At 31.6% G+C, this 16848-nt stretch overlaps 1 protein-coding gene across 1 annotated transcript; it reads left to right on the top strand.

The window, feature by feature from the left end:
* The first annotated feature begins 116 nt into the window (after positions 1–116).
* On the top strand, positions 117–16541 carry LOC129945874 (uncharacterized protein DDB_G0286299). The gene is made up of 8 exons (XM_056055824.1): positions 117–282; positions 363–470; positions 12823–13212; positions 13820–13930; positions 14021–14279; positions 14361–14881; positions 15840–16043; positions 16286–16541. Exons 2-8 carry the CDS (start codon positions 426–428, stop codon positions 16400–16402), a joined length of 1647 nt encoding a protein of 548 aa, XP_055911799.1. The 5' UTR covers positions 117–282; positions 363–425; the 3' UTR covers positions 16403–16541.
* Positions 16542–16848: the final 307 nt, after the last annotated feature.

The following is a 16848-nucleotide window of genomic DNA, read 5'->3' as shown; positions in this document are numbered from 1 at the left end:
GCTGCTCTCCGAACTTGCCCCGTAAAAACAAACAGAACTCCTCAAACTGTTGCTGTCAAAAAACTAACGAATACAATAGAAACAAACTATCACATCACTAATCGCTTCCGTCCACTCTTGCCCACATATATTTTTTATTTGTCGTTCGTTTGGTAAAGAAGAAGAACACCAAGAAACTAGTGAAAAAAGAGTGAATTTTCTCAAAATAAAAATCAAATAATTCAATTAATCAAAGCATTTAAAAGCAAACCCGTTCAATCGAAGCTCTTTATTTAAAACAAAGTACTGCAACCATTAAATAATCACCCCCAAAAATATCAAAGTGCCAAATAAATCTATAATATTTTCTTTTTAATTTTTAGTTTCGAAAAGTCTCAAGTGAATCACTTAACAAATTTTATTTTATCCAAATCTCAATCACAATAATGGCTCTAAAAGTCTATGTCAGTGGAATGTCTGGAAACAAGGAGGTATGTTTATGCATTTTGGTTTTGGTTTTGGTTTTTTGTTCATTTTCATCCATTACCATTTTAGAGGCAAGAGCCAACATTGATCCTCTTTATGGCCATTATGGCATTGACCCACCATCGTCGGTCGGTTCGGTCTTGATAATGGTTTTTCTTTTTCTAGGCTCTGTTCTGACTGCTTCTTTTTTCTGTTCTGTGAATAATATTTTTGTCTTTTTTAATGTATTGTGCGAGTATAGTAGTTCTTCGTTTTTATATTATTTTTTCGCGACTCGCGAGGGGACTACGTCACTTCGCGCAACACCTCTAAATATAAAACAGAAATTAAACCTCTCAAGTCAAATGAAATTAAGCATAATTTGGTTTTGCATCGATTATGGGAGATGGCACTGAAAACAAAAAAAAAATAACGAAAACAATTTCCCAATAAGACACTCAACACAATATCCTAGACGTAATTCAATATTAGGGTTTTATTTCGTTTGTTTTTCTCTTTATGAAATATTTTATTATTATTTTATCTACATATTTATTTTATTTTCAATGGAAATTGGGCTTGGGTTTGATTTGGCATTTATAATTGAGTTAGGGCGGTGGTTTTATTTTGACTTCTACTGCGATTTCGATTCTTTTGCTTTTGCTTTTGCTTGTGCCTGTGTTTTTGCTTGTGCTTTGCTTGTAGCCCATGCCTGTGTTAAGGCGGCAGAGAAGCAGAAGTACCTATGTAGTACCAAGTGCCACATAGCAAACTCGTTCAAGTGGTTTTGGAATAACAAACAAGAATACTTCTTTTTTGTTCTTTTTTTCGAGGCTGGTTATGAAAAATATTTAACCATAGTTTATTTGGGCATATTTTCTACTAGATAAGAAACTGAAATTGAAAAGAAAAACTTCCGCAGCTGCAAATTGCCATGCACGCATCTATTTACTGTTGTTTGGCTTATTAATAACAAAGATAGCCTTCTTTATTTCATTGTTAACAAGTCAAAGCAAACAATGCAATTAAGAAACCAGTTTTGGTTTGAAAGTCGGAATATGGTGATGGGGGCCCCAATTTATCATGATTGCAATTCCATAGTCGCTGCACACAATTTGTTTTGTTTTTATTTTGATTCCAAAATTTGCTGATAAAAAATAAAATAAATAAATCCTTTCCTATACAATAGTTTGTTGAATGTTGAGTCATTCTGTTTCGGAAGATCAACTCGAATGCCACTTCAGTTGCTAATGAGTTATTTTAATTAAACACATTTAAGTTGTTGCTTGAATTGTTTTGTGTTGTTCCTTATCTTGCAATGAGGGTTGAATGAATCATAAATGTAGGTAGGTAGGTACGACACCAAACAACTCATCAATAACTATTTTTTTTTTGTTGCACAAGGGCAAGTTTTGTATTTGTAAAAAAACTTGATTATTTAGTCTAGAAAATATAATCGCAATAACGATTAAAAGACCCGAAACCAATCTGTCGGTGTTAATACATAAACATTATAACTAGCTGATGAGTAGCCGGTTCTAATTTGTTGTCTCAAATCATGAAAAGTTTTTATATAATGTCTAATAATAATAAAGAGTTACCGTTTAGCAAAAGAAACTTACAAAGTAACAATTTGTTTATCTCAATACTCAATTGATTCAACTTTTATAAATAAACTTCTGCAATTAAATATTACTTTTGTCTTGGTAAAGTTGGTTTAAAACTGAAAATAAATACTTTTTGTCAGGGCCAATGAAACCCGATCAACATATTTTTCTGCTCAGTTAGACTAGTATCGATGTTGCTGTCAAATTTTCAATCAATTTTGTGTTTAGCTTGATGCACTTCGGAAGAAGGCAGCTTAAAGAGCATCATTTGCAGTCAACTGCATTTTTTTAACTTAAATTTAGACCAAGGCAACGAGTTTGTATTTCAGGTGTCATTAATTTCAAACTTAGAAGTCTGAAGATGACTTGTGGATTAAAAAATAAAAAAGTTAATAAGCTAATTGGTAGATTGAAAAATATAAAGCTTCTTTTTACTACATCAATATTTAATTATTAACGAAAGTAGTTTTCAACCATTTTGAAAATATAAAATAATCGTGCTAACTTTTAAAAGTTTTTTTGATGTCATACTTAATGGAATTAATTTATATGTGCCACTTAAAAAAGTGCGCAATGCAAATTATCCCAAATGGTATTCTATCAACCTTATCAATTCAATAAAAGAAAAAAACAAAATGCTGCGTAAGGTAAGAAAATTTAACAGGCCAGATGATGTAATTACTTTTCAGTATTTGCGTACGGTAGTCAAAAAGCAGATCAATGAATGTTATGCTCAGTATCTAAAGGAAGTTGAAAATAATATTAAAACAAATGTCAAGTTCTTTTGGTCATACTCTAAGGAGCTACGGAAATCCAATAAGATTCCCAACACAATGACTCTCGATGATGAAATTCATTCCACAAATCAAAGTATAACAGAAGCTTTTTCTTCGCATTTTCAACTTAACTACAGCCATACAAATGCATTATCTATCAGAAGCTTGAATAACAATTCAAATCTACATTTAACAGATATACTTGTTCCTATGATGACAACAGGTAGCGTGGCTTGTGTTTTGAATAGTCTTGATACAACAAAAAATGCAGGTCCTGATGGTGTTCCAAACTTATTTTATAAAAACTGTCAAGAATCTATTGTTGTACCTTTATGTATGCTATTCAACAAATCTTTGCGTGACAAAACATTTCCATCATGTCTTAAACATTCATTTGTTACTCCGATTCTAAAAAATGGGAATCCTTCTGATGTTAAGAATTACCGTCCAGTATCAATTTTGAACGCCATGTCCTTAATTTTTGAAAAGTGTGTGTACACCTCAATAATACCTGACATCCTTCCATATTTAAGCGATGGCCAGCACGGTTTTGTGCGAGGTCGATCGACGGTGTCTAATCTTGTTTCTTTTTCACATTTTGTGGCAAAAGCATTAGATAAATCCACACAAGTCGATGTTGTGTACACGGATTTTTCAAAAGCCTTTGACAGGATAAGCCATTCAACTTTGGTACTGAAATTGCGAGAATTTGGATTTCAGGAAAACCTCGTTAAATGGTTTGAGACCTATCTCTCAGATAGACAATATAATGTCGTTCTAAATAATGTACATTCCAGACCTTTCTACCCTTCATCAGGTGTACCACAAGGCTCAATTTTGAGCCCATTACTTTTTAATATTTACGTTAATGATGTTACTCACAATATGTCTTCCATGTCTCTTGCTTACGCAGATGACTTGAAAATATTCAAAGTTATAAATAATGTTAGGGATTGCATTGATCTTCAAAAAGACCTCAACACATTATTTGATTGGTGTCAACTTAATAATTTAGATCTGAATATAAAGAAATGTTCAATAGTGTCGTACTTCAGGAAACTTAAACCCATTAACTTTGAATATGAGATAAATAAAAATACGTTAAAGAGGGAAACGGAGCATAGAGACCTTGGAATTAAATTTGATTCCAAATTCTCATTCACACCTCATTATGACGATATTATTAAAAAATCTTCGAAGGTGATGGGTTTCATTTTCCGAATTGGCAAGTTTTTTAAAAATTCTGAGTCTTTCCTACAGTTATTTAATATGCTGTGTAGAAGTATTCTTGAGTATGGAGCTGTTGTATGGTCACCAATCTATAAAACTCACAGTGACACAATAGAAAGAGTTCAACGTAAATTTACCAGATACCTTCAGTTTAAACTATACGCCAATCATAGTGAATACGATTATAGATTAATACTTTTTAAAATGCTTTCATTATCTCAACGTAGGTTAATGTTAACAGAAACCTACTTGAGGAAAATAATTATAGGTAAAGTACATTCGTCTTTATTATTGTCTGAAGTATTCATACGATGTCCATCTCGACCTAACCGCCACGCATTGCAAATATTTCAACCGCCTCGCTCACGAACTAATATATTCATGAAATCTCCTATGATCCGGATGCAAGTTAACCATAATAATTACTTCCTCTCGTTTGGTATCCTAAATTTTGAACTCAGTGAAAGAAATGTTAAATTACTGTTATTGAGAGTTGTTTCTTCGCACTCTTCCTCATGAAGTCATAACCATCTTATTAATTCTAGTTTGCCTTTGCCTTTCTTCTTTACTTTACTACATAAACTTTACTTTTACTTTTGATGAATTTTTTTTAATTTTTAACTTTAAAAATTTTTTTGCTTTTTTTTGTTTTTGATATTTTTCAGATTTTTGTCATGAATTTAAATTATAATTTAAACAGATAGAATTATGTTATATTATTAATCTAATGTTGACTGTAGCTTGTAATTGGTTTTTTGAACTGTTAGCTACATATTAAAATAAAAAAAAAAATAAAAAATTTTCCAATTCATATTTTTTCTAATCAGAATTCTCCAATTAGTTTATGAATTATTTTTTTTGTAAATAAATAAAAAAATAAATAAATCACTTAGTAGGTCGTGAATTAAATTTTTCTGATTCATAAGTCAAACCGTTGCTTATGATTTAGCACACTCAAAGGGATATATTACCCTTATTATGTAGACACAGTGTGAGCACTAGGAAAGGGAGAGAGGGTTTGAAAAGAGATGTCGGTTTACATTGGTTTTGAATTTCTGAATATTGCAATAGCTGGGAAAGATGATTCTTATTCAGTTTTTTCTCGTCTCTGGAAAGGGTTTGTTTTTCTTTCAAAATTTCTTTATTGTAATTATATTCATTCTGTTGAAAGTAATCTAAAGCAATCTTTACCATCTTTTTGGAAATTTATAAATACTAAACGAAGTACTACTGGATTTCCAACAACTATGTTTTTTTTGGTAATAATAAAACTAGTGATTCAAAAATGATTGTAGATTTTTTTGGACAGTTTTTTGAAAGTATTTATAACTCTTCTAAATCTTCAACAATAAATTATCAATACATTAATGCCTTGCCATCTATTTTTGATTGTTCTAGCATATCATTTGACTTAACTGAGATTGAAGATGCTTTGCATAAACTTAAACCTAAAAAAACTGCAGATATATTAGGATTTGTTCCTATTGTTTTTCGTCATTGTGCAAGTTCTCTTTCTGTTCCGCTATTACATCTATTCAATGAATCTATTCCCAATGGTGTTTTCCTGAATGAGTGGAAAGTCTCTATCATTGATCCGATTTTTAAATCTGGATCAAAAAACCTAGTAACGAACTATAGACCAATAACTTAGCTATCTGTCGTTACAAAGCTTTTAGATAGCCTTGTTCAAGGTAAATTTAAATCTATCATAAAGCAAAATGTAAGTAAATATCAACATGGTTTTTGGAAAGGTAGGTCTACTAATTCTAATCTAGTAGAATTCACAAATTTTGTCATTAATACTCTAGACAATCGAGAACAAGTTCATGTGATTTATACAGACTTTGTAAAAGCATTTAGTAGGGTTAATTTAAACATACTCTTAAAAAAACTGCAAGCATATGGCTTCCATGGACCGCTACTTCAATGGCTTTCTTCATATTTACTTGGTCGAAAACAATATGTAAAGATCGGGGACTTTTTCTCAAAAGAGATTAAAGTAACTTCTGGTGTTCCAGAAGGTATGGGTCCTTTATTATTCTTACTTTTTATTAATGATCTTCCAAATGTTCTTAAAAATTCGCATTGCCTTATGTATGCGGATGACATAAAGTTATTTTCTCGAATTTCTAATTTAAATGATTGTTTTCTGCTTCAAAATGATCTAAATTCATTTGTTGATTGGTGCAAGTCAAATGATCTGTTGTTAAATTTTGACAAGTGTGCTTGTATGGCCTACAATAGAACTTTGTTAAATATTATTCCAAACTATTCATTAAATAATTTTCCGTTACAAGTTGTTGAAAAGTTCAAATACTTGGGCGTTATATTTGATTTTAAATTGAAATTTAACTTACATATTAATTATATTGTATCCAAAGCAAATTCTTTACTTCGATTCATCAAAAGAAACTCATTGGAATTTAAGGACCCTTACACCATTAAATCTTTATTCTGCAGTATTGTGCGTCCTGTTCTTGAATATAACTGTGCTGTTTGGAGCTCTACAACTGATTTTAATAAAAAGGGAATTGAAAATGTTCAAAAAAAATTTCTCAGATTTGCTCTTCGAAATATTTTTGAAAATGTCTATTTTCGAAATGTCTATTACTTGGAATACAAACTCTTGAGTCGAGAAGAAAAATATATAGTGTCATGTTTATTCTAGATATTTTGACTTCAACTATTGATTGTGAGAGTTTGCTTAACTGCTTGCATCTGTATGCTCCTTCAATTTCATTAAGAGCCAGACCGCTTTTGTCAATTGATTCCCATCATACGCTATATGGACAACGTGAACCGATTTCCGCATGTTGTTATTTATTTAATATGTTTTATTCTAGTTTGGATATATCAATGTCCAGAAACTTATTTAAAAGTCGATTGTTCACTTTAATTAATTAATTTTTTTTTCAATTTTTAATTTTATATATAATAATATGTAATATTATGTATTTATAAACTGAATTGTATTATACATGTTCTTAATTTGAAATCTGTTGAATGTAAATTCGTAGATTGGTTACTTAAATAAACAAATAAATAAATAAACAAATAAAAAAGATAGAGTGTGACAAGGCATTCCACATTCGCATAGTACGGCTAAAGAACGAATCTCTGTACTTGACAGTACGACCAAAGTTGGCTCGAGGATATTAAAGTGTTTATTATATATATATTATGTACAACCAAAAGAGAACACGGAGTCGAATAGTTTTTAGGTCTTTAATGGTTCGCTTCTTCTTATAGACTACTCAATCTAATACATCATTCTTATATCTACTTAAAACTATGATAGTATACCTACTGTTGACATATATATATTTATATTAAATACATACGCAACAGATATATTGATGAGTATTCCTAGAAGCGCGAGTATGACGGTTGAACTGTTGAAATGCAGCTGGCTATTTCTCTAGAGTATAAACTATTAAAATAACGGTAAAAGAGGGTGAGACAAGAAACATTTCGACGATGTTCAAGTGACGTAAATGTTCTTATGATGGTAATATCACCAATCAATCTAAATGCTCTACGTTCAATACTATCCAAGAGGCTTAAGTAAGTTGCAAGAGCACCAGCCCAGATATGGAAGTTATACTCAAGCTTTGGACGTATATAAGTCTTGTAAATAACAGCCAGATCAGTGGGGGAGAAAAACTTCTTGCATCGCCTTAGAAAACCCAAACATCTTGCGGCATTTTAACTTAGAAATAAAGTGTTTCTTAATTCATAAGTCACTAGCTAGGTTGTAAATTAAATTCAAACTTAAGCTAGAAAGTGACTTAAGCTTTTGCAACATTGATTTACAAATCCATTTTTTTATACTTTTTATCAAACATTTGAGTCTAGTGAAGTATAAAGTGACTTAAGCTTTTGCAACATTGATTTACAAATCCATTATTTTATACGGTACTGGAACAGAATCTTTTGAAATTCGATTAGGAATCTTTTTATCAAACATTTGAGTCTATTGAAGTAGAGAGTTACATTGCTCCCTTTAGAAATTTAACCGTAATATTTATTTATTCATTCATTCCATCTATCCATTCCAATCTCTTTTAGACTAACCTATTTAATTATAATGTTTATATGAAAAATATCAATAAATGCCTGTATATATACAGTTGCTCCAACGCATAATCGAACAGTGGTTTCATTTATATAAAATGTGCTATAAACTTTTAAAAAAATAGCTATATGTATATTTTTTTTCGCATTTATTTAAAGAAGTACACTTACTTATCCAAAAAACAACAAAAAAAAAACTAAACATTTTCAAATGTTAACGGTTAATTCAAAGAGTAAAACTAAATAAAAACAGTTTTTAAAGTTCAACAAAGCAAAGATAGGAAATGAAAAATAAAGTTACTTTCAAATTTTCACTCCGAGCTGCTTTTCTTTGTTTTAATCAATCTTTCAATGAATCTTTAAGGAAAAAATGGCTCCAAGTGGAAAACCAACAAGTGTCGAACTAAGGCAATTGTAAAATTAATTTTTGAAGGAAAAACGGTAAGAGAAATTGTCGAGTTGGTCCAAGATATCACCAAAAGGTATAGATATAAATTTAGATTGGCCAACTAAAGCCGAGAAGGTCAAGGCAAACTTTTAAGTGAAAGAGAAGAGCGGTCGGTATTAAAAAAAATCCATTCAAAACAGCAAAATCTTCAAATTTCTCTCAAAAATCGTGTTGGAAAGGATGTTTGCCTCAACACTGTCCGCCACACTCACCATAGATACGAATACTATGGAAGAGTTGCCAGAAAAAAACAATTTATTAGCCTAAAAAACAAAAATAAAAGGTTAAACTATGCGAAAGAATATTTGTTGAAACAAGAAAATTTTTGGAATACGGTAATGTGATCATATTTCTTAAAAAAATATATTTTAATTTGCAGTTTTGATGATTCAAGGTCTTGTTCTTTGATGAGAGCAAATTTAATTTGCATGGGTCAGGTGGAGAGATGTGTCTGTGGCGTAAGCAAAATACTGAGTTCCAGCTACAAAACACCAAAGCCACAATAAAACACGGAGGGGGCTCTGTCATGGTTTGGGGCTGAATGTCAAGTGCTGGGGTAGGCAATTTGCATTTTATAGATGGTAAACTGGACAAATTTGCCTACCTCAACATTTTGAAACAAATCGCAAAGAAATTTGCATTCTAACAGGACAATGATCCCAAGCACACATCCAGTGTCGCAAAGATGTGGTTGATCCATAATTGCCCAAAACTAATTGACACACCAGCACAGAGCTCAGACCTCAGTGTGATTGAACATCTGTGGGAGGAATTGGCCAGGAGAGTGTACAAACACAAATTTAATAGTCTAAATCAGCTTAAGGAGGCTTTAATTCAAGCTTGGAACTCTATTGAGCCTGAGGTGTACCAAAATTTGGTTAAATGCATGCCAAATCGACTTCAAGCCGTTTTGGATAGTAAAGGCTTTGCTACCAAATACTAGATGTTGGATTTTTACTGTTTTGAAGAAGATTATTACTTTGTCCGATTATTTGTTGAACTTTAAAAACTGTTTTTTTTTTGTTTTTTTTTTTCTTTGAAAATATTTAGGTTTTTTGTTGCTTTGGATAAGTAAGTGTTCTTCTTTAAATAAGAGCGAACAAAATATACATGTAGATTATGCGTTGAAGCCACTGTATATAATTTTAAATAAATAGTAAAATAATTTACAAAATAAAAAGCATTTTTAAAATTTACTCTACTCCATTGTAAGTTAATTACATCGCATGCAGAGTTAAAAAAAAAAGAAGGAAGAACGAGATATGGGATCACTTTACTTTTTCCATAGTTTGTGTAATAACGCTGTATAGAAAAGAAAGATATTTCTTTCCTTGAGAGGTCTTGAACTTGAAGGAACATGAATTGGGTAAAAGTGCAAGCAGCATAAAACAATCCATATGGTTACATATAACGTCTCTATCTAAAAGAACAAAACACTGTTTCCTACTGATTTGAATGGTTTTCAAGCCTAAAAGTAAGCACCTCTGGTTATAGGAGGGCATAATATTATCTACCCAGTTCAGTTTACGTAGAGCATATCTAGTGAATTTACGCTGAAAAGCTTCTATTCTATTAATGCTTATTGCATATACTGGGCATATATCTCATCAATGAGATATAAAGCGTTTTTAAAGCATGCGGATCAGTAAATTCCTTTGAATTTCTCATTAGAACACCCAGCATTCTATTTGACTTCGAAATCATAAAGTCGAAGTGATCATTAAAAGATAATTTCGTATCGACGGTCGTTTATAAAAAGAACAAACAAAAGTGGTCCGAGATGGCTTTCTTGTGGAACCCCTGAAAATTTATAAATTCTTTTTGATGTTTTATATCCAATTTTCACAAACTGTGTACGATCTGTTAAATATTGATCTAACCATTTTATGAGAATGAAAACCAAGTTGTTCTAGTTTTTTTTAGATAACACCTCATGCTGCACCCTTTCAAACGACTTTGAAAAGTCGGTGTATATGACATCAACTTGTTTACCCCGTTCAATACCTTTCGTACTCGTGTTGATTGTCTGAAATCCCTAGCTTAATATTTTCTTAAATTACTTTTTTGACAATGGCTTTAATGGTTTGAAGCTTTGAAATCGGTCTATAGTTAAGGACATCCTGCTTCTAGCCTGTTTTATGAACTGGCGTAATGAATGAAGGGTTCCAAGTATCTAAGAAATGATCAAGATTGAGCGATAAATTCAATAATTTTAAGAGAGGTTTAGAAAGACCATATCTGCAGAATTTTAAGAACATACAGTCCCTAGCCATATTATTAGACGCACGTTAGATTTTATGCAAAATTGTAATTTCCAGCTATTTTTATCAGGTTTTTGAATATTGTAATGCAATTAAATTATTTTGTATGCAGAATATAAACTACTTCCTAGAAATATAGCAACAGATTTAAAGAATTTATTTTAAATTAATATTTTCAGTTTTTTGTTGTTGTTATTTTGGTAATTTTTTTCAATATTTTGTTTAACCTCCCTTTGCTTTAATAAGAGTCTCAATTCTTCGCGGCATACTGTTAATGCATGATTTGACTGTTTCCTGCATTTGTGCGTGGTGATTCCACAAGTGAATTACTCTTTCAATAAGTGACCGCATCTTTAGCTCTTCCCTCTTCATCAGCTCCCATACGTTTTTAATTTTGTTCATATCAGGGCTGTTAAGTTTTAATGGACCGGACTGTGTGGCATGGAGCTCCATCTTGCATAAAAATGTAACCATACATCCATTCTTGAACGTTGAAAATATTGCGTATATGACAATGCTTAGATTTGAGTTTGCAAATACAAAATTCTACTGAAAAAAATCACCAGACATCACAAATGTTTAGGGGTAAACCATAAGCAAATACTCTTGCCACCATCAATATACTCTCGAAAACAATAACAGTCATGCTTACTGTAAAGATATTTGGCTTTTAGTCGTACTACACAAACGTGAAATGCCTTGAAATGCTCTGCCTTTCCTTGTAATTCAAGAATATTTAGAAATTCAAAGGGAATGTGCTTAGTAATCTCCTCCTCTTTCAAAACTATCTTCCTTTCCTAATGCTCACACTGTATCTTTGGCATAAAAGAGTACGGAACCTCTTGAAAGCGCGCTTATTAATATTTAAATAGACACATACAATTTGTATATTGCAAATGCACGGAAAGGTAAAGCTCTCAATTCTGTATGATCCTGAAAAATTGTTGGATTTTGAGTGTTTAGTGACTTTTTTTTGTCAACATATCGATATTTCCCCTTTTTGCCCGGCCCTTCCCATCGCATTTCCTAGATGGATGTCATATCTACCTTACATCGATCTAGAGACTCTGCTAAGGTTTTAACAGACAGAGGTGTGTTTTGAAAAAAACTTGTGACCGCTTGTGTCCTTTTGGGTGCCCATGTCTTTTATTACTTACTTACTTAAGGTGGCGCTACAGTCCTGTGTGAACTAGGGCCTCACCCAACAAACTTCTCCATCTAGCTCGGTCCCTAGCTAGATGTCTCCAGTTTCGCGCTCCAAGTTGGTTGAGGTCACACGAAGAACTTGTCTCTCGAACCGTACCAAGGTGCTTTCATCCGCTTTTGTCTGCACCGTATAGCAGGACGGATATGATAAGGGTTTTATATAGCGACACTTTGGTCCCTCAAAAGAGGACTTTACTTTCTTAGCCCAAAGAAACAGCGGTTAGCAAGAGCTATTCTTCGTTTGATCTCAGCGCTGGTGTTGTTTTCTGCGTTTACGAAGTCCTTGACTACCTCAAAGTTACGTATGTCGATGGTGACGTTTTGACCAAGACGTCGATGTTATAGGTCCTTTCTTGACGACAGCATATACTTAGTTTTGCCCTCATTAACCGTTAAACCCATTTTTGCCGGCTCTGCCTCAATACTCACAAAAGCCCTATTGACATCACGCTGAGTTCTTCCGATTATGTCAATATCATCAGCATATGCTAGTAATTGGACAGACTTTTGAAAGATAGTGCCTCTATGTCTATTATTTAAAAAATATATATATGTATACAGTATTCTAAATTTACAATACAGAATTCTGAAAAACAGTATTTTGACCCCTTCCCAAAATTGTAAACAACAGAAGCGGCGGTTGAACCTTACACATAATAGATTTAAAAAAAAAGAAGATATTTAATAACATATTGCAGAAGCATTATTCCATTTCTCCTCTTAATATAAAAATAGGCTTCCTTGCTACATTTATCAATTGGCTTTTCTTTTACTAGGTGAAAAAACGCCAACAGCGAGTCCTCATGATTCTGGACAGTAAAAATGTTAAGTACGAGCTTATCGATATAACAGAGCCCGGAAAAGAAGCCGAAAAAGACATGATGCAAACAAAATCAAGCAGCAATGGTGCAACGGTTAGCGATCCAAATCCCAGACACCCACTGCCTCCACAAATATTCAACGACGAAGAATATTGCGGCGACTACGATGCATTTGATTTGGCCAACGAGATCGATACTCTCGACCAATTCCTTAAACTAGCACCAGCAGATACAACTAGTGTATCCACTGCCCAAATCGAATTGAAAAATGGCGAAAAAGAAACAACCGATGCCCCTCCAACAGAACCGGCAGAGGAAAACAAAGAAAATGAAGAAAACAAGGAGGTTTGAATTTACACGAGTATATAAACAAAAAAACAAACTATTAATATTTTTTTTGCAATTTAAATATTTTATTAACCATCTTTATTAATATACGCATATTGACATTATTTTTTTGTATCATTGTATATTATTAATTTATCAATTGATATCATTTATCTAACGATTAGATTCAAAATATTATGTAGTTGTTTTCCGCAAAAAATAATGCTAAGCAATATTTTTAACCATTTAAAGTAATTATTAAACAAAAAAAACATATACAACATAAAAATCAACATGTAAACGAAATGTAAACGATTTAGTTGAATAATAAAAATTAATAAAAATCAAAATTTTTAGTCACTACCAATCGACTAAAATGTTTTATAGTTTAAAAAGCGAAACAAGACTAAAACAATGTATTTTTCTAATTTTGCAAAGAGCTTTAACATTTCTAACCACAGAGCGCGCAGAGTGGGAAGAGTATAAATGAGCTAATATTTTAGCTTGAAGCTTCGAGTGCGCAGAAGTGCAGCATGTGTAGTCGTATTGCAGCTTTTTTAAAAAAGAAAATCTCACTTAACTATTTATGTCTTTTAATTTTTGTCCTCCGAAATGATTCATTAAGAATGGTGAGTCAAAGGATGAAACAGGTGCAGATGGTGAAGAGAAAAAGGAAAAAACCGATGGCGATGCTGAAGACGGAGAAGCTGAGAAGAAGACACCTTCAGACGAAAATGTATGAACAAAGTTGCAAAGAATCACAAATCTTAAAAGCAACAATGTAAGTTTATGAATAGATTAATTAAATGTATTACCATTGATCAAGGCCGGAGAGGAGGCGAATGGAGAAGAGAAGACCGAGGAAGAGTCCAAGGAACTTAAAGCTTCTGAAAACGAAGAAAGTAAAGAAACTAAAACCGATGAAGCTGCTAAACCAGATGAAAATGCAGAAAAGAAAGACGATGCCAAGGATGAGAAGGAAGGTGAAGATCCTGAAGAAAAGGCAAAATCAGATGATTCAAAACCAGTGGCCGATGAAGATAAAGAAGAATCTGAAAATGAAAGTGATAATGAGGAAAATTCTGGTAAGTGCGTTATGTTTAAGTAAGTTAAGAAGAATTTTGAAGAAATAGATATCAATGGACTCTAACACCGATCTGCTGTAGAAAAAATATCACAAACAGATAAGGCTGAGAGTAGTGACGGAAAAGTTGATAAAACAGAAGGTGATGGTAAAAAAGGTGACAAAGATCCTGAGGAAGGCACAACAAAGGATGATAGTTCGCCTGTAGCAGAAGAAACTAAAGACGCTCCCTTGAAAGAAGAAGAATCAAAGGAAGAAGTAGTATCAAAAGAAGAAGAATCAAAAGAAGAATCAGTGCCGAAAGAAAAAGAATCAAAAGATGAAGAATCATCCGAAGAAGAAGAAAGTGACAGTGAGGAAGAGAGCGTTATAGACGAAAGTAAAAAGGACATTGTTGAAAATGTGACTGAAGCCAAAGAAAATGTAGAATCTACCAACGAAGAAAAAGACAAACAAGAGGAAAAGAGTTCGTCAAAAACAGAAGAAAAAACTGATGATGAAAAAGCTCAAACTCAAAGTAGTGAAGAAACTCTTGAAGAATCAAAAGTTGAAAGCAATTTAACAGAATCAGACGATAAAGTAGTTGCGAACCCAGAAAATGAGGTTTGGTTCATTTACTATATCACTTCTTCAATATTTTGTGCTGTTTTGTATTGTGTTGTCTTTTAAGACAGAAATATTTTGCTAAAAGTTCGTTTTATTTTACTCTATTGCATTAAACTAAAGAGAGACTCTATCGCAACGCCAAATATAAAGCTTCACAAGCATTAATATTATAATTAAACTAAAAATTAAACTTTTGTCGCAAATAATTGAAATCAATTAAAAAGAAAATAATCAACAGATAAACTGAGATTTTAAGAGTTATTGTAGGGCCTCGGTCAATTAAGAACATTTAAAATATTTCTGAAGAGTACTGAATTTAATCGATGATTTAGAATCGTCTTTAACGTACTATTTAAACTTCTTAGACCTTAGGTATTGCTTAAGTGTGTTACGCTTCTGGTAATATTTACGGATTTAAAGTATTGAACCAAATGGAATATAAAAACGCGAAGTTAACTTTTAATTTCAGGCGGGTTATTTAACTTGATCTCTTTGGGGGCATAAATCAACAAATAATAAAAAGCTGATTTTTCGCTGCTGCTAAACTTTCAACTTCAAATAAGAATTCAATGTTATAATAGAATTTATTAAATGCATGCTTCTTTAATGTTCTCACTGAATGATCAATGACCAGTTATTAAATTCAAAGCGTATCAACATTCTACATTCTTTTGCTTTTTCTTTTAAGTTAATTCTATCAATTTTTATAAAAGTAAAGTCGAATAATCTCTGAACTAGGAGAATTTTAATACGGAACACATTGAATTTCATAAATTGGTCATTACAACAAACAAATTAAACTCAATATTTAAGCTTTTAACACAACGATTAATGCAAAAAATAAATAATTAACTTCAATTCCATCGTGTCGTGCTGCAGAAACAAAATAAATAAAATGCTTCAAATGATAATTGATAATCTTATTAAATACATACTCTTAAAAATATCGAAACAGAACGTATCTAACGAAGAGACTCCAGAAAAAGAATCAATTAATGACGATGGCGCCAAAGATGAAAATAAACCAACTGAAATCCAATCAGAAGAAAAGTTAACTACCTCAGAAGATAGCCAAATTACAGAAGATGAAACAAAAGAATCATTGGCCAAACAGGAGAATGAGGAATCAAAAACCGATGAAACCGTTACAAAGGATGAGGTCTGAAACAAATAAAACAAAATCTTCAAACTAATAACCTACAGCATAATTCTTCAGTAAATCTTTAATTTTTAAAAAGTATTGTTTTAATTTTCTAAATCATAAATGCAGTAATTTCTCAATAATATTTCTTAAGAAAAATAATTTTCGTTTTGTTGCAAATATTTATAATGCTTGTTTTTGCATTTGCCATTATATTTCTTATATTTGTAATTAAATGAAATCATTTTGCCTATTTTTAGAATCCCATAGCTAGCAATGTTGAAGAAAAGCCTGAGACCGAAGAAGACGAAATCTTAAAGGATGCCAAATCTAAATTAGAAAATACTGAAGAACCATCTGAAAACAAAGACGAGTAAACTTATAGTAATCTTCTTATAAAATATTGCAAAATAAAAATATGTAGTCCTTTGTGGTCTTATAGATTAAGTAAAAATATAAATTAAAAAAGAAAAACGAATTTATAAACGAAATAAATTCCCTGTATAATTTTCTGTATATTTGGCCTTTTTTAAACGCTTTAAAAATAATTATGTACTTTTATTTTATGTAGATTCGTTTTTTTTATCAAAAATATTTTTTCAATAAGATTAAAGCAAATTAAGGAATTTAAAAAAAAAATACAAAAATAATAAAACAATAGCTGAATAAAAATGTTACCGATAAACATGCATAAGTGTTATTTTATTTTCTATGACTCAATCAGTCTTTCAAAAAAAAAACTTTTATTATATAAACGATTATCAGAATTTGGCAAAACATTTAGTTATTTTAGATAATTTTTTCGATAGGCTATATGAATTAA

Source organism: Eupeodes corollae, chromosome 2 (assembly GCF_945859685.1).
Source record: "Eupeodes corollae chromosome 2, idEupCoro1.1, whole genome shotgun sequence".
Classification (NCBI taxonomy): Eukaryota; Metazoa; Arthropoda; class Insecta; order Diptera; family Syrphidae; genus Eupeodes; species Eupeodes corollae.
Note: the sequence above shows the minus strand (reverse complement) of the source record. Positions and strands in the feature narration are given on the sequence as shown.

Bases quoted from the DNA above. Each gene is read 5' to 3' on its own strand.
- LOC129945874 (XM_056055824.1), top strand. From the start codon at position 426: ATGGCTCTAAAAGTCTATGTCAGTGGAATGTCTGGAAACAAGGAG. The intron at 13,213-13,819 runs GTTTGAATTTAC...TGATTCATTAAG, and splicing joins AAAATGAAGAAAACAAGGAG to AATGGTGAGTCAAAGGATGA. The intron at 14,882-15,839 runs GTTTGGTTCATT...ATATCGAAACAG, and splicing joins TTGCGAACCCAGAAAATGAG to AACGTATCTAACGAAGAGAC.